The 26,682-nt window shown below is 42.6% G+C and overlaps 1 protein-coding gene across 2 annotated transcripts in view; it reads left to right on the forward strand.

Moving 5' to 3' along the window:
- Positions 1 to 26,682, forward strand: part of LOC126235693 (G protein-activated inward rectifier potassium channel 3-like) — a 113,163-nt gene that overhangs the window by 15,379 nt on the left and 71,102 nt on the right. For both annotated transcript variants that reach the window (XM_049944436.1, XM_049944437.1), the window contains exon 2: positions 15,498 to 15,968. In XM_049944436.1, coding sequence (XP_049800393.1) covers positions 15,634 to 15,968 — 335 coding nt within the window. In that variant the 5' untranslated portion in view covers positions 15,498 to 15,633. The remainder of the gene's footprint in view (positions 1 to 15,497; positions 15,969 to 26,682) is intronic.

The following is a 26,682-nucleotide window of genomic DNA, read 5'->3' on the forward strand; positions in this document are numbered from 1 at the left end:
TTCATCAGGTTAACTGTCACTACACGAAAGGCAACCGGACACTAAATTTGCCAAATTACAAGTAAAAGCAACCACCTTACGGCAGAATGAACACAAGGAAAGACAGATTTCAGTAGACGCAATAGTGGACTGGGTATCTAGTAAACCTGAAAGCCGCCCCCTTCTGGACTTTGTTACATCTAATATTCCTGAACAACACGGTGCTTACAATTATTCTTACGATATTCCTGTGCCTCGTCTTTCCTGGGTTCCATAGGGACTGACAGAAGTCCAAATCAGAAGCCTAAGTTTCAATACTAGGACGTTACAGTCTCTTAGTCCTAAGAAAAGTACTCCTCATAAATTTCCCTGTAACCTTACCAAACTGAGTGGCTAACAAAGTCTAGGTTAGATTAATGCTGTTGACAAGGTAGAATTCGCACATTTTCACACGTCAAAAAGTCAACAGACCACACTACTCTGAGCTGGCACGTTTCTTAGTGCTTATTAAATTTTGACTTTGTTCAACTCTGAGATCGAAAGGCATTGACTTGAGACAAGCATTGTGACTCATACCACTAAGCAGGATAAAAATGTTTGTACTCAGGGGAGCAATGATCTGATGGCCCATAGCTACGATACCTTTCCGTCTCGTGCGCAGGCTTGCATCAGAGAACCCCAAAAAGTTTTTCGGTTATGAATTCACGGCTATATAACCGTGTCATTTTCTGCGAGCACTAGTCCACCTGCTTGGCTTAACGCTTTTCTGTCATTGAATGCAGCACTATTAGCGATCTAAATGACCCTAGCCGTTTGGACTGCGATAGATCCAATGTTTAGCTTCACGAACTAGTTGACAGAACTATCATATTCGACCCTCCTACAACAAGTCTTCACTCCATTTTAATATTTCAGTGTACCATAGTTGCTACAGGAACTGCAACGCGCAGCTTCTACGTGAGAGAGCCTTCCTCACCCAAACTTTTAGTTTACGCTAAAATGCCATACTAGAAAAATACACCAGGTGCCAGTATCGTCCTTACATTTTCAGGCCTTTTCTAAAATCGTTTAATAGCTGATGGACTAGAAATAACTCACCGCTACTCGCCCCTCCCACGCGATCATCTACACCCCTCGCGATGACAGGCGGAAAGTTACATGGCAGCGAGCGTGACATCCATCATCAACGGACAACTCTAGCTTTATAGGAGCATTTGGAATACAAATGATAATCAATCGCGCTTACGTTGAGACGTCAGTAAAAATCATTAAGACAGTGCCGTGAAAATCACGAAGATGAACATGTTGTCGGAACCCGCGTGCGATAAGATGACGTCACCTACTTACTTACGAAAATATGAGTTGCTCCACAGCTTCAAGCGTGATGCCGGATAGCATGTCGCCTTGGACCTTGCTGATCAGATAACTGCCCGTCAGTGTCTTATTGTTAGCACTGGTTAACATCCGCAAAGCTACACCGCTCCTCTTGCAGCTCTGTAGCTCGTAGCCAGAGGGTCTTTCATCATTACATTTTGTCGTCCTACAGCTTAAATTCCTGTGGTGAATCACCTCTAACTAGAAGGAAGCAAGGTTGGACTTCAAGCAGCTGTCACTGTCATGGTCATTGGAAATATCACGAGATCGCACTGGTCAAGTGAGGAAGAAAACGTGTCATAGCGTCATTTAAAGAGTCATCCCGGCAGTAGCTTATATTAGGAACATCACGAAACGCCTAAACGATTAGTCCAGTGTCGTAATAACAACCTTATATTTGAAGCTATGAACCTGTAGCTAGAAGCACTGTTCTGGAGACATCAACAATAACGGGAATTTGTTGGCATTGTCGGATAAATGTTGTTACATTCCAAATGTTATAACACTTACTTTTTTCAAAAAAATTTATCCTATAAACAAACACAGTGAGTCAAGGAAGACACTGAGAGCACTCCACGTTACAAACAGAATATTTAATATCCATCATGATCACAGTGCGATTAGCAGTTTATACTACTGGCCATTAAAATTGCTACAACACGAAGATGTGCTACAGACGCGAAATTTAACCGATAGGAAGAAGATGCTGTGATATGCAAATGATTAGCTTTTCAGAGCATTCACACAAGGTTGGCGCCGGTGGCGACACCTACAACGTGCTGACTTGAGGAAAGTTTCCAAACGATTTCTCCTACACAAACAGCAGTTGACCGGCGTTGCTTGGTGAAGCGTTGTTGTGATGCCTCGTGTAAGGACGAGAAATGCGTACCATCACGTTTCCGACTTTGATAAAGGTCGGATTGTAGCCTATCGCGATTGCGGTTTATCGCATCGCGACACTGCTGCTCGCGTTGGTCGAGATCCAATGACTGTCAGCAGAATATGGAATCGGTAGCAGTCGAGATGACAGGCATCTTTCATATCAGCGCCCACTCCACTGCAGAGTGAAAATCTCATGCTGGTTTCATGACAGGCATCTTATCCGCATGGCTGTAACGGATCGTGCAGTCACGTCGCGATCCCTGAGTCAACAGATGGGGACGTTTGCAATACAACAACCATCTGCACGAACAGTTCGACAACGTTTGCAGCAGCATGGACTATCAGCTCGGAGACCATGGCTGCGGTTACCCTTGACGCTGCATCACAGACAGGAGCGGCTGCGATGGTGTACTCAACGACGAACCTGGGTGCACGAATGGCAAAACGTCTTTTCTTTCGGATGAATCCAGGTTCTGTTTACAGCATCGTGATGGTCGCATCCATGTTTGGCGACATCGCGGTGAACGCACATTGGAAGCGTGTATTCGTCATCGCCATACTGGCGTATCACCCGGCGTGATGGTATGGGGTGCCATCGGTTACACGTCTCGGTCACCTCTTGTTCGCTTTGACGGCACTTTGAACAGTGGACGTTACATTTCAGATGTGTTACGACCCGTGGCTCTACCATTCATTCGATCCCTGCGAAACTCTACATTTCAGCAGGATAATGCACGACCGCATGTTGCAGGTCCTGTACGGGCCTTTCTGGATACAGAAAATGTTCGACTGCTGCCCTGGCCAGCACATGCTCCAGATCTCTCACCAATTGAAAACGTCTGGTGAATGGTGGCCGAGCAACTGGCTCGTCACAATACGCCAGTCACTACTCTTCATGAACTGTGGTATCGTGTTGAAGCTGCATGGGCAGCTGTACCTGTACACGCCATCCAAGCTCTGTTTGACTCAATACCCAGGCGTATCAAGGCCGTTATTACGGCCAGAGGTGGTTGTTCTGGGTACTGATATCTCAGGATCTATACACCCAAATTGGGTGAAAATGTGAGCACATGTCAGTTCTAGTATATTTGTCCAATAAATACCCATTTATCATATGCATTTCTTCTTGGTGTAGCAATTTTAATGGCCAGTAGTGTATTTAATGCTAACTGAGTATCCAGTTATTCCAGTCTTCTATTTAGTCCAGTTCCTCCTTCCCCCTGTCTCTGCCTTTCTCAGCCCCTCTCCCTTCATCTCTTCCTCTCACTTCTCTATGTCCATCCCCCTCATCCCCTTCTCTGTCCATTTCCTCCTCCTCCTCCTCCTCCTCGCTACGCCTACCACTTCCACCCCCAGTCTTTGCCCATCTCTTCCTCTTTCCTTTCTCTGTCCATCTCCTTTCTCCTCTCTCTGTCCATTCCCCCCTCTCCCTCTGTTTATCTACTCCTCCCCTATCTGTGTCCACCTCCTCCTTCCCCCTCACTGTCTGACTATCTTCTCCTCCCCTCTTCTCTCTCCACATTATCATCAGACAAGTCGTATTAATGAGTTTTACTACAATACGAAAATTACAATACTTAACTTTGGCAATTACACAGATGTTTCGCAACCGAAGGGCGACATACAAAGTAATCAATCTCCTTCAATAAGACAATCCCAAGCTGTGCTACACAGAGAGAACAAGCAAAGTGATCTAGCGTTGACGCTGCTACCTAAGTCGCTAAACTTGGAGCTGGTATTGAACAGGGCCGTCACCAGTCAGTCGCGGCGCTTATGTCCTCTTCACATAGGAGCCGCTGCTGTCGCGTTGTCGTCCTGGAGGGGGGTCTGGTCGACGTGCGATTGGCTGGCTTCTTCTCACAGCCTTCTCTTCCCTATCGTTCCCGACTGGCGTGCCGGCGCTTGACTTTACGCCGTAACAATGGTCACACCAATAGGGCGCTATTGGTTCTTACTCCCATAGTATTTCTTCCAAGATCATAACTAATATGGGTACCAAATTTGTTTGAAATCGTTCCAGGAGTTTAGGATGAGCTTCTCGTCCGTGGTGTTGCCCACGTACGCACATGACAAATATATTTCACATATATCAAAGTAGTTCATATGTATTTGTACATATATTTCACCTGTGGCCCTAGCGAATTTCGTCCTGCAGTTTCTTTTTCAGGCTACTTAATGCTTATGACGTCATATCTGCTGAACTATGTGTTGTACAATGATATATTTTTTTTTAGGTACATCCAGCAGCATATGTTGATCCCGCCTGGGGAAATGTGAAATATATTGCCAACAGAGTTAGTAGTAAAGAAGTAGTAAATTAAAACGCTATAGATGATGCCGCACTTTTTCATACATCTCAGTATATGACGTCATACTTTTTTAACTCCGTTTAGTAGAATGATATACTTTTTCAGCGGCATATGTGGATACTGTGTGCGAAAACTGTTGCGAAGGAAGTTAGTAGCAATGAAGTAATAAATTTAAACGTCTCGCATGTTGCGGCAGTTTTTCACTCATCTTAGTTTTTATGACGCCATACGTCCTGAATTATGTGTTGTACAACGATATAATTTTGCTGGTACATTCAGTGGTATATGTGAATACTGTCTACAAAATGTGAATACAGTTTGTAGTAAGGAAGTAATAAATTGAAACGTCAAGCTTCATGCCGCAGTTTTACTGCACGAACAGCGAAAACGTAGTTAGCGATTACTTTCATCATCATGTGGGGAATGTCCGCGAGAAAAGGTTCTCGTAAGAATTGAAATTATGTCTAAAGTATGTTCCAACACACTAAGCGCTCTGAGTCTCAAATACTGGATGACTCAAGTATGGTTAATCTCTCGTCGAGGTTCAAATGGCTCTTAGCACTATGGAACTTAACTTCTGAGTTATCAGTCCCCTAGAACTTAGAGCTACTTAAACCTAACTAACCTAAGGACATCACATACATCCATGCCCGAGGCAGGATTCGAACCTGCGATCGTAGCGGTCGCACGGTTCCAGACTGTAGCGCCTACAACCGCTCGGCCACTCCGGCCGGCTCTCGTCGAAGTCTACGCTGGCTTTTCACCCTCACCCTTCTGACAGATAGGTGGTTCTTACGTCTACAGCGATGATTTCCAGACATTAAGTGATATGTGTACCAAGTTGGTTGAAATCATTCCATTAGTTTAGGAGGAAATGTGGAAAATGGTTCAAATGGCTCTGAGCACTATAGGACTTAACATCTGAAGTCATCAGTCAAAAATGGCTCTGAGCACTATGGGACTTAACATCTATGGCCATCAGTCCCCTAGAACTTAGAACTACTTAAACCTAACTAACCTAAGGACATCACACAACACCCAGCCATCACGAGGCAGAGAAAATCCCTGACCCCGCCGGGAATCGAACCCGGGAACCCGGGCGTGGGAAGCGAGAACGCTACCGCACGACCACGAGATGCGGGCGAAGTCATCAGTCCCCTAGAACTTCGAACTACTTAAACCTAACTAACCTAAGGACATGACACACACCCATGCCCGAGGCAGGATTCGAACCTGCGACTGCAGCAGTCGCGCGGTTCCGGACTGAAGCGCCTAGAACCGCTCGGCCACCGCGGCCGGCGGAAATGTGGAACATACATACATATACATGTACATCCATATTTATAATACTGTATGTATGGATACTATCTTCACACCCGGGTTCGATTCCGGGCGGGGGTCAGGGATTTTCTCTGCCTCGTGATGACTGGGTGTTGTGTGCTGTCCTTAGGTTAGTTAGGTTTAAGTAGTTCTAAGTTCTAGGGGACTGATGACCATAGATGTTAAGTCCCATAGTGCTCAGAGCCATTTTTGAACTATCTTCACATCTTCCATCATTACGGTAATTGATCTAATTAATAAACATATTGTATTGCATATTATGACGTGCTCGCATAGCATAACGCATAGTGCGCTATCATGTAAGACAGGGAGATGAGGCAGATGTAAATCGCATCCGCGTGGCGCATTTTAGGCAGTTTCCTACAATCGTTGCGACAAATTCAGGGCTGGTCCCCACATTCCGCCCCAGAGAATACGATACACAAACTGAGTACGATAATACACCGTCTTCGCTCCGTTGGATTACCTTGGTGACTTGTGGCGTCAGGAAGGTCATAATAACGAGGGACAGTAACGTAGAAATTAGCCAAATCCTGGAAAGGTGGGCACCGTACCAGATGCAGTGAACGCTAGGGAAACAACGAAAGAAAGACTGTCTGGAAGTGTATGCCTAACTGAGCGCCATTCTGTCGAACATACCAAGCATTCACTAGCGGAGCTTCTCCTAGTAGAGTGAGCTTCGCCGATTACCTTGCTTTCTGATTACACAACTCGTGTTCCACGACCTTCTCCACAGGCACGTCTTCCTCGTGCGACAGCGGCGTTCTTATCATTCTGCTAACAAGCAGTAAGTGCTAAGTGTTCCGTATCTGGCATGAGACATCTGTATCACAGTTACCGTAGGCCTCGCCCACATGGCTACACTGTGTCATTTTCACCGCCGTGGTTGTGTAATCTGCCTCAAACGCGGTTAAGAAAGAAACCAGCTAGAACATAAATGGTTCGGTCAACTAGATGTCGTTTCTGACTCAGAAATGCAATTGGAGCGATTGTACTGCTGAAACGCCCGAGATGCATCTGCCTCTCTGTTGTCGCGGGAATTTTAAAACTGAGGTACGCTATCAGAGGCCTGTCCGTTGATCTAACCGATGAGCCTATTCTGGTTTATCAACGGAGCCCTCTGCGTAACCTTCCAAATCAACCACTAGTAGAAAATTAAAAATAGCCATTTAAAGAGGTTCTATAGGAAAGCTTAATTTGCATAGGCAACTGATGTAGAGCGGGATAAAGATAATCACTCACGCCACCGTGCTGTGGACGGAATAAAAACCAAGTAATCAGCTTGAAAACGATGTATCTCTCGACCTCAAAGTGCTCTTTTAGATAAACGTACTTATTTAGTGGACATTGCAGAACACTCCAACGTGGCTTCGACAAGCATGATTCACAAAACTACAAGCAAGATCGCCTAATAGCCCCTCGGGAAGCTGGATGGTTCAATCACCCAACACGTTGTACGTGGGGTCGCAGCTGTGTATCAATGTCGGTGATTCAGAACGCTGTACGCGTTCATCGCCAGCGTCCCGGGCGGTATCTGCATATAAATTCGCCATTGCTTTAGATGACCACCACAAATGTCGTACCCAGAGTGTCGGATAAGATAGGAACTCGTTCGCTGGAAGGCGTTACAAGCTCGCCTCCAGTGCTTGGACGATACCCAGCTGGTCAGATGAGTTTCACAATGTTCTGATTAGGGTGGCGATGAGACTAGATTCTGCCTTGGCAGGATATGTCGAGAACATCTGTCGAAAACACACACAAGCGCGCTCGCGGGTGCGTTACCCGACACGCTTTCTGGTTGTTCTTGTTGTGGTCTTCAGTCCTCAGACTGGTTTGATGCAGCTCTCCGTGCTACCCTCTCCTGTGCAAGCTTCTTCATCTCCCAGTACCTACTGCAACCTACATCCTTCTGAATCTGCTTAGTGTATTCATCTCTTGGTTTCCCTCTATGATTTTTACCCTCCACGCTGCCCTCCAATACTAAATTGGTGATCCCTTGATGCCTCAGAACATGTCCTACCAACCGATCCCTTCTTCTGGTCAAGTTGTGCCACAAACTTCTCTTCTCCCCAATTCTATTCAATACTTCCTCATTAGTTATGTCATCTACCCATCTAATCTTCAGCATTCTTCTGTAGCACCACATTTCGAAAGCTTCTATTCTCTTCTTGTCCAAACTATTTATCGTCCATGTTTCACTTCCATACATGGCTACACTCCATACAAAGACTTTCAGAAATGACTTCCTGACACTTAAATCTATACTCGATGTTAACAAATTTCTCTTCTTCAGAAAGGCTTTCCTTGCCATTGCCAGTCTACATTTTATATCCTCTCTACTTCGACCATCATCAGTTATTTTGCTCCCCAAATAGCAAAACTCCTTTACTACTTTAAGTGTCTCATTTCCTAACCTAATTCCCTCAGTATCACTCGACTTAATTCGACTACATTCCATTATCCTCGTTTTGCTTTTGTTGATGTTCATCTTATATCCTCCTTTCAAGACACTATCCATTCCGTTCAACTGTTCTTCCAAGTCCTTTGCTGTCTCTGACAGACTGGTATGTTTGTCATTTTCCGTGGCTAACACATTCAACAATCAACGTACTTCATTGAGTTCGTGTGACACACGTATCGACAGCGCATTAACAGTAACATCCCTTCATCATCTTCGGCAAGAGGTGAAAGTATCGCGAAACATTTCCTAAGATGGTACCCGAAATATGTGATCGTCACTACCTACAATTCAGCTTTGTTTGGTAACTGGCTGCAAGGTACTAAAACTGATCAGGCTGATATGCTCATAGCTGTATGACAATCAGATCAGGGTCAATCATATCTTTGGGCACATGCTCAATGTTCATTTTAGAACACAGTTGCGTCATTTAGACCTATGTCAATAAAAATGTAAATGTTTTGTATGTTCAAAATAGTAAATCTCCTAAAGTTCTTCACCAATTCCCTTATATTTTGAAAACATTTTGCCTTCGAGTACGTGCGTATTTTTATATGCCTACTGGAATGCCATATGGTATATATGGTAAATAATGTTTAAAGGGGATACGTTATTAGCGAAAACCTCATGTCCGTTTGTTCTAAATCTTAAATCTCCGGAAGTTCTCCACGGATTTCTTTGAAATTTTGACACATTGCATGCGAACATGTGCTTCTTTTTATATACCCACTTTAATATATATAATGTAAAACTGAACTCCGGCCGAACTTGCTTTTCGGCTCGTTCTACAGAATCTGAACTTGCAAAAACAATAAATAAGGCTCGAGAGGGTGTGGAACAAAAGATTGACACAGGGATGGGAGGAAATTGACACAGATAGCGGAAAAGAGGGGATGGTCAGAGAGAGGAGGTAGAAGGAGACGAAGAGAGAAGGCGAGAAGAAGATAGAGCTGAAGAAACTTGCACAGGAAAGACCAGCCCCCTTTCTATGCCTAACTACAGCAACCTACAACTATTTGAACCTGTTTACTGTATTAGACGGTCTCGTAAACAGACATACGACCGGGAGAGCGGTGTGCTGACCACATGCCCCTCCATATCCGCATCCAGTGACGCCTGTGGGCTGAGGATGACACGGCGGCCAGAAGGTACCGTTGGGCTTTCCTTCGGACGGAGTTTAGTTTTTACTGTATTAGGGACTTCGTCTTCTCTATAATTTTAAATTCCCCTCCCCCCCCCCCCCGCTTCCCTCCATTACCAAATAGAAAGTCATAACTTTTCAAAAGAAAAATTGAGGAAGATGGCGCAGTGGGTGAAGCACACCGGGCTGGCATTCGAGACGACGCCGCTTCAAAATCCCATCCGACCATTTCGATTTAGGTTTTCCGTGATTTGCCTAAATCGCACGAGAGAAATGCCAGATGGTTCCTTTGAAGGGTCACGGCAGACGTCCTCCTCCATCATTCCCCAACACCAGTTTGTGCTCCGGCGCTAATGGCCTTGTAGTCGGCGGATGTTAAGCAATGATCATCGTGCCTTCCTTCGGAAAGAATTGTACGAGAATCTGCCTATCTTACGCTCATATACTCTAGCTTCTTATACTCTGCAAACAAAACAAAAATGCTTATTCAACAGGTTCATTCTCTATTTTCTAAATATTCCCACCATTATTTCCTACTTTTCTGTTAAGAGAAACCAAGTAAAGAGTTAACTAATTTGTAGCACCTCTATATTTCCATTACATCTAGTTTTGAGCTTTTTTTAAAAATATTTCTTTATTAGCAAATCGATATTTAATATTTCGAAAGTCTCGGTATCTCTTAGCAAAAAAATCTGATGTAACTCTCAGCGGAAATGACACAAAATCTGATTCTTCAAAGGTACCCAATAATGACGTAAGTACATTAGAAATTAGTAATTTCGATTGTATATCAGAAGAGTAATGATAGATTTTAGAAACAGCTATGGGAATCATTTAAATATGGAAAAGGTCTATAATTCTTTTCTTTATCACGGCTAAGTCCAGTATTACGGGACGAGTAAGGGTGAATAAACTGTACAGAGAGTTGCAAGTCAGGCCATAGTAATATGTTTAATCTTGGATTGGCGACATAGCAAAAGTAAGGTGGCGTTTATTACCATACCGAGATGATTACAACAGCACTGTTGCATGCAACAGAAAGAAAGTCAAAAACCACTCAGTCCCGGCGACCCTTGCTATTCTCACATTCAGATCGCAAGGAATAATTCAACCATTTTTATCTCCACCTTTTCTCTCCACTGCCATGGAGCATGGGGAAGGTCTATTACCTGTCCATTTCTTGTTCGTGGAGCCGCTGTTAATAGTGACGAAAACTATTTATCTTCAGTATCTGTTTTAAGTTTTCTACTTAATCAAGAGCAAATAAGCTGAAGACAGTTCCAGGACCCAAAGCAAACTTTAGAGCACAGGTCCGTAATACTTCCTTTACGTCATATAAAGCTGCAAAAGCCTTGAGTAAGACAACTTTCCGAAGTTATTATTCTTCGAAACACAGTGGCGCTATGGTTAAATCAATGGATTCGTACTAGGCATCGTTGAAATTCGAAACCCGTCGAGGTAGTCACGAATTAGGTTTTTACAGCTTCATTTACGTGTTGGTCTTCATTTAAATTTGGCAAATAAGCGCACGGTAGTAATTGGGCTTGTACCATTCGATGTTCCCTCCCGCTACATTGACATATGTAGCGTAGCAAGAATAACCGCCTGTGTGCGGGATATTACCAGTCTAATTTTAAAATCACGGTCCCTACTAGAATACTAAACACTCTGATTCAAAGAATATTCGCAGAATGCGCTCTGAAAACAGCTTTTCCGTATTTGAATGGATTTCGTATCTTAAAATCGCTTGTAGCTAACGCTCGGGTGGTTCCTTAAACAGAATCTGAACTGATTGCTTGCTCAGTTCTGAACTGGTCGTCCTGGTGCTCTTTCTTTAATTGCCTTAATGTCAACGGGATTTCTGCGGTTTCTTGTCGTAGCATTTATTACGCAGCTGTAGGAAACAACATTAAGGTTAAAATTAAATCGCAGCTGCACCGGACCAACGTGTTCGAATCTGTCTCGCAGATTCGATTCACGTCTGTGACAAATTTGTGTGCGACAAGCCAATGTTCTGTAAGTAAAATGTAAATGTCGTGTGACTAGGGGCCCCCCGTCGGGTAGACCGTTCGCCGGGTGCAAGTCTTTCGATTTGACGCCACTTCGGCGACTTCCGTGTCGATGGGGATGAAATGATGATGATTAGGACAACACACCACCCAGGCCCTTAGGATTGATAATCTGTCGTGTTGACCACGCCGGCCGGCCGCGGTGGCCGAGCGGTTTTAGGCGCTTCAGTCCGGAACCGCGCTGCTGCTACGGTCGCAGGTTCTAATCCTGCCACGGGCATGGATGTGTGTGATGTCCTTAGGTTAGTTAGGTTTAAGTAGTTCTAAATTCTAGGGGACTGATGACCTCAGATGTTAAATCCCATAGTGCTCAGAGCCATTTGAACCATTTTTTGACCACCCAGCTACCGGAGGCGGACAAAGTCAGGCTAGAAGAGTATGATGTTCAACACGTCATCCATCTCCGCCAATGAAGCAAAATTTTGTTCGGAATTATCGGGGGTAATGAATATGCCAGAAGGCAGTGACTGGCTATACTTAATAAACAAATAACGGAAAATTTCAAATCAAGATTTAGTCACGAAGCCATGTTTCGAGTCACCAATCTTGTGACTGGTTTGATGCGGCCCGTCACAAATTCCTCTCCAGTTGCAACACACGTCCTAAATTGTCGTCCGCAGCTCGTGGTCTACTGGCTATCGTTGCTGCCTCTAGATCACGGGGTCCTACGTTCGATTCCCGGCCGGGTTGGGGATTTTCTCTGCCCGGGGACTGGGTGTTTGTGTTGTCTTCACCATTTCATAATCATCATTTGTAACGGTGGCTAGATTGAATTGCGCAAAAAATGGACTGTGTAAGAATTGGGACTTCGTACAGGCGCTGATGACCGTGCAGTTGAGCGCCCTGCAAACCAAACATCATCATCGTCCTTAATTGTTTGCTGCATGTATCCAAACTCGTCTTTCTTTACAGTTTTTGTCTTCTTCAGCTCGATCTAGTACCATGGAAGTTATTCTCTGATGTCTTAACTGGTGTCCAAACAACCTGTCCCTTCTCAAACCTCCCCTTAGAAAAATTTATGAATTACTTTGCCGGTAAACCCCTTCCGTTATTTGATTTTCAAACAGCTGAGTAGAACTGAACGTACACAGACATTTCTCTCTTTACTTATTCTGATCAACACTAAACTGACACACAATAATTTTAGCGCAACGCAGTCTGACTTTCAATAATCCCTACAAAAGAATGGCCCTGACTAACAATAACCTATACCTTTCATGAATCACTTACCTCACAAAAATCTTCGTTACTCGAACTACTGCAATACAGCGAGCGCCACTACCGCCAGCTAAATAAAAGATTCTAACTACTGAAGGCACTAACTACTGATAGGCATAGTTAGCAAATGAGAGATTTTGGTAGAGAACAAACAATGTATTTACCTTAATAATGTTCCAAAGTCATCATATATATATATATATATATATATATATATATATATATATATATATATATCAGTTCATGATATCCAATATTACAACAAATTTACTCTTTCTGATGGACACACGTCCAGATCATCCGCTCTTAAAACTCTGCCATTTCTCTCCCCACATCGACCACTGCTGGCGGCTCATCTCCAACCGCGCAACGCTACGCGCTGTTCACATCCAACTGCCCAACACTACAATAGCAAATTCCAGCAATGCAAACCAGCCACAGACTGCACACAGCACAGTCAGTGATTTTCATATAAAGCGCTAAATGGCGTTACCAACATAAAAACCTAAGCAGCCTACTTACACTTCTTCTTATCAGTGTTTTCCATACATTCCTTTCCTTGCCGATTCTGCTGAGTACCTGCCATTCCTTCCCTTTCAGTCCACCTAATTTTCAATATTCTTCTGTAGCAACACATCTCAATGCTTCGATTCTCTTGTGTTCCGGTTTAACCACAGTTCATGTGTCACTACCATAGACAATGCTGTTCTCCAAACGTACATTCTTAGAAATTTCTTCCTCATATGAAGACCCATGTTTGATACCAGTAGATTTGTCTTGGCCAGTTCTGTTGTACTTTTTATGTCCTCCTTGCTTCGTTCATCATAGATTATTTTGATGCCTAGGTAGCAGAACGCGTTAACTTCATCTACTTCGTGATCATCAATTCTGATATTAGGACTCACGCTGTTCTCATTTCAGCTGCTTCTCGTTACTTTCGTCTTTCTTCGGTTTACTCTCAGTCTATATTCAGTAGACTTCATTGCATTCAACAGATACTATAATTCTTCTTGACTTTCACTGATGACAGCAATGTCATCAGCGAATCTTATCATTGATACCCCTTCATCTTCAATCTAAACTCACTTGCTTCCTCGATGTGTAGATTCAACAGTAGGAGCGAAAGACGACATCCCTTTTTACACCATTTTTAATCCGAGCACTTCGTTCTTGGTCTTCCAGTCTTATTGCTCCCGCTTGGAACCCGACTTTCCCTACAGCTTACCCCCTATTTTTCTGATAATTTCGGACATCTTTCACTATTTTACACTGTCGAACGTTATTTCCAGGTCGACAAATCCTATGAACGTGTCTTGATTTTTCTTCAGTCTTGCTTCCATTATCAACCAAATCGTCAGAACTGCCTCTCCGGCGCCTCTACCCTTCCTAAAACCAATCTGATCGTCATCTAAGAGATGCTCGATTTTCTTTTCCATTCTTATGTACCGGGTGATCAAAAAGTCAGTACAAATTTGAAAACTGAATAAATCACTGAATAATATAGATAGAGAGGTACAAATTGACACACATGCTTGGAATGACATGGTGTTTTACTAGAACCAAAAAAATACAAAAGTTCAAAAAATGTCCGACAGATGGCGCTTCATCTGATCAGAATAGCAATAATTAGCATAACGAAGTAAGACAATTCAAAGATGATGTTCTTTGCAGGAAATGCTCAATATGTCCACCATCATTCCTCAACAATAGCAGTAGTCGAGGAATAATGTTGTGAACAGCACTGTAAAGCATGTCCGGAGTTATGGTGAGGCATTGGCGTCGGATGTTGTCTTTCAGCATCCCTAGAGATGTCGGTCAATCACGATACCCTTGCAACTTCAGGTAACCCCAAAGCCAATAATCGCACGGACTGAGGTCTGGGGACCTGGGAGGCCAAGTATGACGGAAGTGGCGACTGAGCACACGATAATCACCAAACGACGCGCGCATGAGATCTTTCACGCGCCATCTGTCGGACATTTTGTGAACTTTGTTTTCTTTTTTTTTTTTTTTGTTCTAATAAAACCCCATTTCATTCCAAGCATGTGTGTCAATTTTTACCTCTCTATCTATATTATTCCGTGATTTATTAAGTTTTCAAATTTATACCTGACTTTTTGATCACCCTGTATATTATTCTTGTCAATAACTTGGATCCATGACGTGTTAAACTGATTGTCCGATAGTTCTGGCCCTTGTTATGAAGTCATAATGCATTTCAAAAAATAATTCAGATCATCAGATGAAAAAAAAAGACTTGTACGCTTAGGAACCTTTGAACATATCATTTCTGAAACGCGTAGATTTATTACCTGAAGCAAATATGTTTGTAAATTAGAATTTTTGATTGTCACTTGTCGATTTACTTTCGAGGTAACCATTGTTTTATGTCTTATCTGCTTTTTTATGGAGTAAGACTGTGTGGTATGCAATGCCGCTCCCTCTCGACTCCCCCCTCTCACACTGTATCACCCCTTACTGTCCTCGTCACGTGCCCGTCCCACCACAGGAGCAGAAGCGTATGAGTCAGATAAACCGTTCCAGCGCCGATCGTATGGTCACGAAAGTTACGCGTGTCGCCCAAGTCCTGTAGCGAGAACCGTAGTATCTTTGCTTACAGTTTGTGCTCACGTGAGGCAGACGCCGCTCACGACCCGACACGAGAAAGAAAGGCCTGTGTGCGAATTTGGCAACCATTTACTCATTCACTGTGTGGCTCTCCGCAGCTATCGAGAGGGGCGGCGAGTTGCGGAGATCGGCGGCGGAAGCGGGAGTCGTCCGACTAAAATGAAAAGAGAACCGTAGCCCTCTGGCGAGTAGTGGTGATAGTTCCGGTACGGCAAAGACGAGCGCGATACGGCCATGAGCGCGGCGGAGTTCTTCGACAAAGCGGAAGTCGTGGCCATTCCGATGCCGCCCACGCACGGCGAGGCGGAAGGGGCGGCGCCCCCGCGGCCGCCGCTGTCCAACATGGTGACGAGCACGACGACGACCGCGACGACGACGACGACGACGGACGACGACGAGAACAACAACACGGAGGCGGCCGTCGCCGACGGGTACTCGCCGCTGCGGTCGCCCATCGACTCGATGGCCAGCTACGGCGACGACTCGCGCACGCTGCTCAACCCCGCGGTCTGGAACCGCGCCACGCCCGCCTCGCATCTCAGCAGCGCGCGCTCTGGCGCCTCCAGAAGGTACTGCCCTGTCCCTGTCTATACCCCTGTCCCTGTGATGTGTGCTCTCTGTGTAGAGGGAGGGAGGAAGTAAGAGCCCGTCTCACCTCCTCACAGCATTCCCCAGATTGCAGCTGAGCTCCACTGCGTCTATACCATGTTCATCGTAAGAAAGGTCAGGGGCAAACTATCAACGAGAAACAACCTCCTGAGTAAGCTCACCTCCACAAAATGGGGTGCCGACCCACATACTTTAGTACGTCGGCACTTGCACTCTGCTACTCGGTTTCTGAATACGCTGCCCCAGTTTGGGAAAGATCAGCGCATGCGAAACGAGTGCATCCTCTGCTGAACGATGCCTGTCGCGTAATCACGGGATGCCTAAGACCCACCCCGGTTAGCCAACTTTATTTGTTTAGTGGCATAGATCCACCCAACATCAGACGAGAAAACGAAGCAGAGCGTCTCAAGCAGCTGCGCGACCAGCGCCATCCTCTCTTCGGACAAAACCCTCCACACACACGTCTAAAATCGAGACGGAGTTTCCTCACCTCAGTTCAACCGCTCGAAACCACAAAACAAAAGACAAGATTGTCAAAATGGCAAGCAACACTGCCTACGGGAGACCAGGCACCTCTAATCTCAGCCAACGAACAATTGGCCTCTGGAAATGAACTAAAATGGCCATTATGGAGAACCCTCAACCGCCTACGAACTGGGGTGGGCAGATGCAACGTAAACATGTGTGGATGGGGATACCGAGACGGGACGGACACGTGCCAGTGCGGACAGACCCAAACAGTGGACCACCTCCTGGAATGCAGCAACATGGGGGGAAGTGTGCAGGAAGGAAGATCTGGCAAACGCTACGGCAGTGGCAGTTAAATGCGCTGAATTTTAGCGGGACGTGATATGATATAATACTATGTTTGTCTTTATATTGTAATGTGACTCCCCAATTTGGATTTGTTTTATTTATACATATGGGTATTGTATTTGTATTTGTGTGTATATGTAATATGCGGGTTGTCTATGGCTTGGACACGATTAAATAAAAATAAATCGTAAGAAAAACCTTATGCAAACATAATGTATTTGACTGGAATACTCTCCTTCAAATTCTGAAGGTTGCAGCGGTAAAATACAGGGAGCGAAAGGCTATTTACAATTTGTACAGAAATCAGATGGCAGTTATAAGAGTCGAGGTACATGAAAGGGAAGCAGTGATTGGGAGGGGAGTGAGACAGGATTGTAGGCTCTCCCCGATGTTATTCAAACTGTATATTGAGCAAGCAGTGAAGGAAACAAAAGAAAAATTCGGAGTAGGAATTAAAATCCATAGAGAAGAAATAAAAACTTCGAGGTTCGCCGATGACATTGTAATTCTGTCAAAGACAGCAAAGGACCTAGAAAAGCAGTTGAACGGAATGGACAGTGTCTTGAAAGGAGGATATAAGATGATCATCAACAAAAGCAAAACGAGGATAATGGAATGTAGTCGAATTAAATCGGGTGATGCTGCGGGAATTAGATTAGGAAATGAGACGCTTAAAGTAGTAAATGAGTATTGCTATTTGGGGAGCAAAATAACTGACGACGGTGAAGTAGAGAGGATATAAAATGTAGACTGGCAATGGCAAGGAAAGCATTTCTGAAGAAGAGATATTTGTTAACATCGAGTATAGATTTAAATGTCAGGAAGTCGCTTCTGAAAGTATTTGTATGGATTGTAGGATTGTAGCCATGTATGGAAGTGAAACACGGACGACAAATAGTTTGGACAAAAAGAGAATAGAAGCTTTCGAAATGTGGTACTAGAGAAGAATGCTGAAGATTAGATGGGCAGATCACATAACTAATGAGGAAGTATTGAGTAGAATTGGAGAGAAGAGAAATTTGTGGTACAACTTCACTAGAAGAAGGGATCGGTTGGTAGGGCATATTCTGAGGCATCAAGGGATCACCAATTTAGTATTGGAGGGCAGCGTGGAGGGTAAAAATCGTAGAGGGAAACCGAGAGATGAATACACTAAACAGATTCAGAAGGATGTAGGTTGCAGTAGGTACTGGGAGATGAAGAACCTTGCGCAAGATAGAGTAGCATGGAAAGCTGCATCAAACCAGTCTCAGGACTGAAGATCACAACAACAACAACAACAACAACAACATGTATTCTTCCGCGTGTTCTATCATCTCACCGGATTTCGTTTCAGCCAGGGCCGAAGGCATGCTGTCTCAAGTATAGTCAAGTACAATAATGATGTAGTTTATGCTCTGCGTTACGCGCACGTCGACTGAACTGTAGTACGGGACAACAGCTTTACCAGCTTTAACTTGGACAGCCAGCCAGCTGCTCCAGCTAACCTGCGGTGATCTGAGCAGTTGCAGTCAAGAGGAAAAAAAGGGACGAGCAGAGAAATAACATAGCTTTTCGCTGGCTCTTTCTGCTTTGCTTTGTTATTGCTCGCGTAATAACTAATATGTGAGATAATATGTTCCTACGAAAAGAGCCCTGAAATACGTTTTAGGGATGCTGTGCTGTGACTTTCTTTGGATCATTAATTTTCAACAAAACAAAATATATTATGTTCTTATTATTCTGGATCTGGCTTTCTATTAAAGGAACACTGTTTCGTTACTGTAACTCGCTATAAAGTTCAACATATCTTCCTTACTTTACAGTTATTGAAAAGGTTACTGAAAATTATTTCGTTATCAATACTGATGTTACAGTACGCAATGCTTGTTCAACATCAAAATTTTGCAGTGGATTTTTGTTAACAGTAAAACACCAATAAGTACCACGACTAACACGAGAACATGAGACTATTATCAGAGAAAAATATGTTTTTACTATAATGTTTGCCAGACGAGAACTACGCACAGCAAGATTTCTTTTATGTTATTAAGGTAAATTATCTTTTTGCACTGTTAATAATATATCATCCGCAGCCCGCGTCCACCTGTAAAACACATTATAAAATCTGCTGCTCTGCCCTGTAATTCCGAAAGCTGAAAGAAATAATTTAAGTTCACTATTACCTGTCCGCTTCTTTGGTTTCATTTAATGCAGTTTGAATGCGCCGCGGTAGCGGCTCGTTCGTTCGTAGCGCAGCTCTGCACCACGAATAATATTTAAATAGCTGAAAATGTCTTAAAAGGATGGGATAAAAAACCAGCCAAGCTTATTACAAATCATAATGCAAGTTTTCACTAAGTAACTCTATTCAAAACATTTAGATACATTAAATTATTACAAACCCTTACCAAATCAGTACCTAATGGTGTACGTCTGTCAATCTTGACATAAGAATGCTACATAGACATTCAATATAGCGTCACAGGCTCTTCCTACTCACGTAACTCCAAGAAGACGACAGAGAAATTAATACTCGGTCACTACTATTTATACTCGTTGTGACATATTCTCATCTTTGTTTGATATTTAATAAGTATCGTCTGTGGCGGTTTCAGTACTCGCCGACACAGAAATTATCTTTTAAAAAAATCAGTACATAATTCTATACAAGTATAAAACATGACACATAATGGTTTCTCTTTATTGCATAAAGTTCACACAATCATTGTCCACGCCATTACAATAATTCTTTTCTCCTTTTTTACCACATATAATATGTGTTTTGCCAGGAGACGTTACAAGCTTCGTACGTAATTTTATTTTTAAAGAGAATGAAATAATATCCGGCAAAATTGCAGCAATGGTGCACGTTCTTAGCTAACATAGCACTGTTATTGAAAACAAAATTGATGAAAATTCCTAATGTGAACACAGGGTAAATTTTCCGCCTGAGCTATGTGTTACTTAAAAGCGTCACGCAGGGACATCATCATATTGTTAACAATGAAGCATCTGTAGGTACTACTAACAGTCATTCGTCTGGTAATCTTTGAACACCTACCATATCCAAAGCCGAGAAATACATTTCAGTACTGGAGCTGTCATTTGCTACGTTGATACCGAGTCGATCAACAACAGAATCCACGAAGTCACGCAAGCACCACGTGTTTCTTCTCCTTTTATGACGTACCGTTCTGCATCCCACCAGCGTTTTGTTATTAAAGGTTTCTGTTATTTTTTTGTTATTTTTTGTTAATATTTTTTGTTATTAAAGGTTTTTTAAAACCTTTTTTTAAAACCTTTAATAACAATCTTCTAAAAAACGATTAACGATATGTATTTGCAATGAAAACTGGTATATCGTGTGTAATATGCAATTAGAAACAAGAACACGTGCATTTGTCATAAAACTCATGATTAGATACGTGACAATCGGGGTATATTTTATGAGTTTTATATGTAAAAGAGGTATGCATTCCAAATTGCACGAAAAAAGAAGACGAAAGAAAGATCTAAACCAGCGATTCGCGGATGTCAAATTACGCTTCTACAACGCTACCGATTCCGCTATGTATCCCATTTACTTAACTGTCTGAACATTAACACACATAATTCTCGGAAAACTTCAAAGGCGATTTTTTTTTTCTGTAAACCTGTGAAAAGCATTGAGAATAATCCGTTTCTCGTTACTGTTCAACCGTATTCCACTTGTGTTTTTCACAACGGAGCAGGAAACAGTGTCAGCCATTTTCACACTGCGTATTAACAGTGCGACAATCAGAGCACAACACTACACAGACTGCGACTGTCCACGATTTTGAAATAAAAACTACATAGCTACAGTATGATTTAGAGAAACTTAGATGGCTGTTAATACATTAGAATATCTTAAAGTTTAATTTATCCTAACATAGTAACAACATTTCTAATATATTAAGTGGGAACTATTTCCAACATCATAACAACGCCAGTGTATGTGTGTTGCTGCTGACCAATCATTGCGTTTGTGTTTGTTTACATCAGGTTTATTCTTATGATGAACAAAGTATATACTTGTGTCAATGTTGGTGGGGGTGGGGGGATGCGATAGATACTCAGCATTTGTGTTCTGCTCCACCGTAAGCATGCTCCCTATCGACTTGTAGTAGGGTAGTCATAAAATCTTAATTAGCACTTCGAAAAAATAAGGTTGCGTATTTATTCGTTTTGTAAATAAAAAACGCCTTTTTCTTGCTTCAACATATTTTATTTGTTCCAGACATCTTCGGTGGAGTCTAAAATTATACAGTATTGTTTTAATATGGACGTTTTAAAGTTTTAAACATGGCTGCTAAGTTCAGTGATCGATGTGAGATATTTGTAGATTAAAAAACAGTTCACGTTTTATTTCTTACGTACAAAGTGATTATTTACAGTTTTTCTAGTCTTTGGCTGGTATCTGCCGGATAAAAAGAGATCAGTAATGAACAGATGTTAGTTTTAGGATATACGTCGTTAGGTTGAACCATCTACATAAACAAACCAAATAAGAAGTGAACTCATATTAGTTACGACTTTAAATCACAGTTTTCGGTAAAATATCTATAGCTAGCGACAGAAGAATCATAGTGCTCCACAGCAACTACCGCAAAGAACAAGAAAATTGTGAAGAAAGAAGTTCATAACGTGAAAATGTGCTTATGTTCCGTAAGTGAAGTTATAGCGCGACATCCAGCATGTGACCAGGTGAGAGAGAAAGCAGATGCCAGCCAAAAACTCGATTAACTGTAAGTAATCACTTATTTGCGTAAAACGTGAACTGTTTCATAGGCTACAAATATCCATCAAAACAAAACTGTCATTCTAAATCCACTGATGATGCCTTAAAGTAAAAATTGAAACGCGTCATAAAAATGCTGCAGCAAGAAAAAGTTGTTTTTCTACTTACAAAACGAATATTTCTGTGCTTGTTGCGGATGATGGCCACGCACACAAACTTGTTACGTAACTTTTTTTGTTAGTTAAGACTTTCCTAGCAAGGGGAAACTACAGCCGTAATTTTTCCCGAGGACATGCAGCTTTACTGTATGATTAAATGATGATGGCGTCCTCTTGGGTAAAATATTCCGGAGGTAAAATAGTCCCCCATTCGGATCTCCGGGAGGGGACTACTCAAGAGGACGTCGTTATCAGGAGAAAGAAAACTGGCGTTCTACGGATCGGAGCGTGGAATGTCAGATCCCTTAATCGGGCAGGTAGGTTAGAAAATTTAAAAAGGGAAATAGATAGGTTAAAGTTAGATATAGTGGGAATTAGTGAAGTTCGGTGGCAGGAGGAACAAGACTTTTGGTCAGGTGATTACAGGGTTATAAATACAAAATCAAATAGGGGTAATGCAGGAGTAGGTTCAATAATGAATAAAAAATAGGAGTGCGGGTTAGCTACTACAAACAGCATAGTGAATGCATTATTGTGGCCAAGATAGACACAAAGCCCATGCCTACTACAGTAGTACAAGTTTATATGCCAACTAGCTCTGCAGATAATGAAGAAATTGATGAAATGTATGACGAGATAAAAGAAATTATTCAGGTAGTGAAGGGAGACGAAAATTTAATAGTCATGGGTGACTGGAATTCGTCAGTAGGAAAAGGGAGAGAAGGAAACATAGTAGGTGAATATGGATTGGGGGGAAGAAATGAAAGAGGAAGCCGCCTTGTAGAATTTTGCACAGAGCATAACTTAATGATAGCTAACACTTGGTTCAAGAATCATAAAAGAAGGTTGTATACCTGGAAGAATCCTGGAGATACTAAAAGGTATCAGATAGATTATATAATGGTAAGACAGAGATTTAGGAACCAGGTTTTAAATTGTAAGACATTTCCAGGGGCAGATGTGGATTCTGACCACAATATATTGGTTATGAACTGCAGATTGAAACTGAAGAAACTGCAAAAATGTGGGAATTTAAGGAGATGGGACCTGGATAAACTGAAAGAACCAGAGGTTGTAGAGAGTTTCAGGGAGAGTATAAGGGAACAATTGACAGGAATGGGGGAAAGAAATACAGTAGAAGAAGAATGGGTAGCTCTGAGGGATGAAGTAGTGAAGGCAGCAGAGGATCAAGTAGGTAAAAAGACGAGGGCTAATAGAAATCCTTGGGTAACAGAAGAAATATTGAATTTAATTGATGAAAGGAGAAAATATAAAAATGCAGTAAATGAAGCAGGCAAAAAGGAATACAAACGTCTCAAAAATGAGATCGACAGGAAGTGCAAAATGGCTAAGCAGGGATGGCTAGAGGACAAATGTAAGGATGTAGAGGCTTGTCTCACTAGGGGTAAGATAGATACTGCCTACAGGAAAATTAAAGAGACCTTTGGAGAGAAGAGAACCACTTGTATGAATATCAAGAGCTCAGATGGCAACCCAGTTCGAAGCAAAGAAGGGAAGGCAGAAAGGTGGATGGAGTATATAGAGGGTTTATACAAGGGCGATGTACTTGAGGACAATATTATGGAAATGGAAGAGGATGTAGATGAAGATGAAATGGGAGATAAGATACTGCGTGAAGAGTTTGACAGAGCACTGAAAGACCTGAGTCGAAACAAGGCCCCGGGAGTAGACAACATTCCATTAGAACTACTGATGGCCTTGGGAGAGCCAGTCATGACAAAACTCTACCATCTGGTGAGCAAGATGTATGAGACAGGCGAAATACCCACAGACTTCAAGAAGAATATAATAATTCCAATCCCAAAGAAAGCAGGTGTTGACAGATGTGAAAATTACCGAACTATCAGTTTAATAAGTCACAGCTGCAAAATACTAACGCGAATTCTTTACAGACGAATGGAAAAACTGGTAGAAGCGGACCTCGGGGAAGATCAGTTTGGATTCCGTAGAAATGTTGGAACACGTGAGGCAATACTAACCTTACGACTTATCTTAGAAGAAAGATTAAGAAAAGACAAACCTTCGTTTCTAGCATTTGTAGACTTAGAGAAAGCTTTTGACAACGTTAACTGGAATACTCTCTTTCAAGTTCTGAAGGTGGCAGGGGTAAAATACAGGGAGCGAAAGGCTATTTACAATTTGTACAGAAACCAGATGGCAGTTATAAGAGTCGAGGGGCATGAAAGGGAAGCAGTGGTTGGGAAAGGAGTGAGACAGGGTTGTAGTCTCTCCCCAATGTTATTCAATCTGTATATTGAGCAAGCAGTAAAGGAAACAAAAGAAAAATTCGGAGTAGGTATTAAAATTCATGGAGAAGAAGTAAAAACTTTGAGGTTCGCTGATGACATTGTAATTCTGTCAGAGACAGCAAAGGACTTGGAAGAGCAGTTGAACGGAATGGACAGTGTCTTGAAAGGAGGATATAAGATGATCATCAACAAAAGCAAAACGAGGATAATGGAATGTAGTCAAATTAAATCGGGTGATGCTGAGGGGATTAGATTAGGAAATGAGACACTTAAAGTAGTAAAGGAGTTTTGGTATTTGGGGAGCAAAATAACTGATGATGGTCGAAGTAGAGAGGATATAAAATGTAGGCTGGCAATGGCAAGGAAATCGTTTCTGAAGAAGAGAAATTTGTTAACATCGAGTATAGATTTAAGTGTCAGGAAGTCGTTTCTGAAAGTATTTGTATGGAGTGTAGCCATGTATGGAAGTGAAACATGGTCAATAACCAGTTTGGACAAGAAGAGAATAGAAGCTTTCGAAATGTGGTGCTACAGAAGAATGCTGAAGATAATGTGGGTAGATCACGTAACTAATGAGGAGGTATTGAATAGGATTGGGGAGAAGAGAACTTTGTGGCACAACCTGACTAGAAGAAGGGATCGGTTGGTAGGACATGTTTTGAGGCATCAAGGGATCACAAATTTAGCATTGGAGGGCAGCGTGGAGGGTAAAAATCGTAGAGGGAGACCAAGAGATGAATACACTAAGCAGATTCAGAAGGATGTAGGTTGCAGTAGGTACTGGGAGATGAAGAAGCTTGCACAGGATAGAGTAGCATGGAGAGCTGCATCAAACCAGTCTCAGGACTGAAGACCACAACAACAAGACTTTCCTGACGGAGTATTTGAACAAATCGTTCTCGGGCGAATTTCGTTGTGCAATCCACACAATACTTCTTTGGCGTAACCGACAGACACTTCAGCTGGAGCGAATACTTTGCTGGGCTACTTCAGCCTTCCTAAAATTCTGTCGTCGACTTTTTCGTATTGGGACAGAATAATGAAAGAAACAGTTGAACTTCGCAACCCGACAAATCTCGTGAACAAAGATGCAAGTTTCCAGCTTAACACATGAAGGCATTCATGGCCTGCAATATTAAAGGCACAGCGACCACAAAGGGAACCACTGATCAGTCCGTTGATAACCCTTCAGTAGACACTTAAATATTCCTACGACATCGGCTTGGCTGGCCACGCGCCAGCGCGGACGCGTCTTTAATTTTAATATTCTTATCTAACATCTACATATATGTTATATGTTTCTCTGTATAGCCTCCTGAAGAAGGGCATTAAGTGACTTAAACCGGCCACGAAATTACATTTCTTACACGCAACTGGTTGCTGATTATTTCGTTCTATTTACATATCAGTAAACCACAGTTCCGTTACTTAACTGGGGAAATTTATATACATACCTGACATTTAAAATCTAACACTGACACAGTACTCCCACAATCACTTAACGTCCAAACTGGTTCATCATTAAGACAAAAACTCCGCCCGAACATGCCATGAAGGCTCAACGCTACCGACCTGCCGCCGTGTCACCCTCAGCCCACAGGCGTCACTGATGCGGATATGGAGGGGCATGTGGTCAGCACATCGCTCTTCCCTCCGTACGTCAGTTTACGAGACCGGAGCCGCTTCTTCTTAATCGAGGAGGTCCTCAGTTTGCCTAACAGGGCTGAGTGCAACCCGCTTGCCAACAGTGCTCGGCATACCGGATGGTCACCCATCCGAGTTCTAGCCCAGCCCGACAGTGCTTAACGTCGGTCATCTGACGGAAACCGGCGTGACAACTGCGGCTAGGCTGTCGGCCATCATGAAGACGAACACATTCAGATGGTAGAAACAAAGGATGAACTGCTTTAACCTTCATGGCTCCCTTCGATAGGCCCTGAACAGTGTCTGCCTGAGCTGCATACTTCTGGCATCAACTTTGCCGACTCGTGTCTCTTGGCTCCCTACAATCACGCGCCAAGTACCGGACCTCTTACACCTATAACAGGAGTCGGCAAATTATTTGAGGTGGGGCTGGATTCTTTTGAAAAATTTTTGGCGAGGTCCAGAAGAAACATCTTACATTCCTTATTATTCTTTTATATTTGAGTCAGAAAATAATATGAAATACAATAGATAGGGATATTTTCACTCAGAAATCAAGAAAAAAGCTGATATTCCTTACTAATTTTTTGTTTCAATTGTCACTCTCAAACTGATATTAACTCGATAGATAGGCACATTTGCATTAAAAAATCCAGAAAAAAACTATATTCTTCACTAGATTTTATTTTTATTTTTCCTCACAATAAATATTAAATACCGGGTGATCAACAAACCAGTAAAAATTTTAAAACTGAATAAATCACGGAATAATGCAGATAGAGAGGTACAAATTGACACACATGCTTGGAATGACATGGGGTTTTATTAGAACAAAAAAAATACAAAAGTTCAAAAAATGTCCGACAGATGGCGCTTCATCTGGTCAGAGTAGCAATAATTAACATAACAAAGTAAGACAAAGCAAAGATGATGTTCTTTACAGGAAATGCTCAATATGTCCACCATCATTCCTCAACAATAGTTGTAGTCGACGAATAATGTTGTGAACAGCACTGTAAAGCATGTCCGGAGTTATGGTGAGGCA

This window comes from Schistocerca nitens, chromosome 2 (assembly GCF_023898315.1).
Source record: "Schistocerca nitens isolate TAMUIC-IGC-003100 chromosome 2, iqSchNite1.1, whole genome shotgun sequence".
NCBI classification, from domain to species: domain Eukaryota; kingdom Metazoa; phylum Arthropoda; class Insecta; order Orthoptera; family Acrididae; genus Schistocerca; species Schistocerca nitens.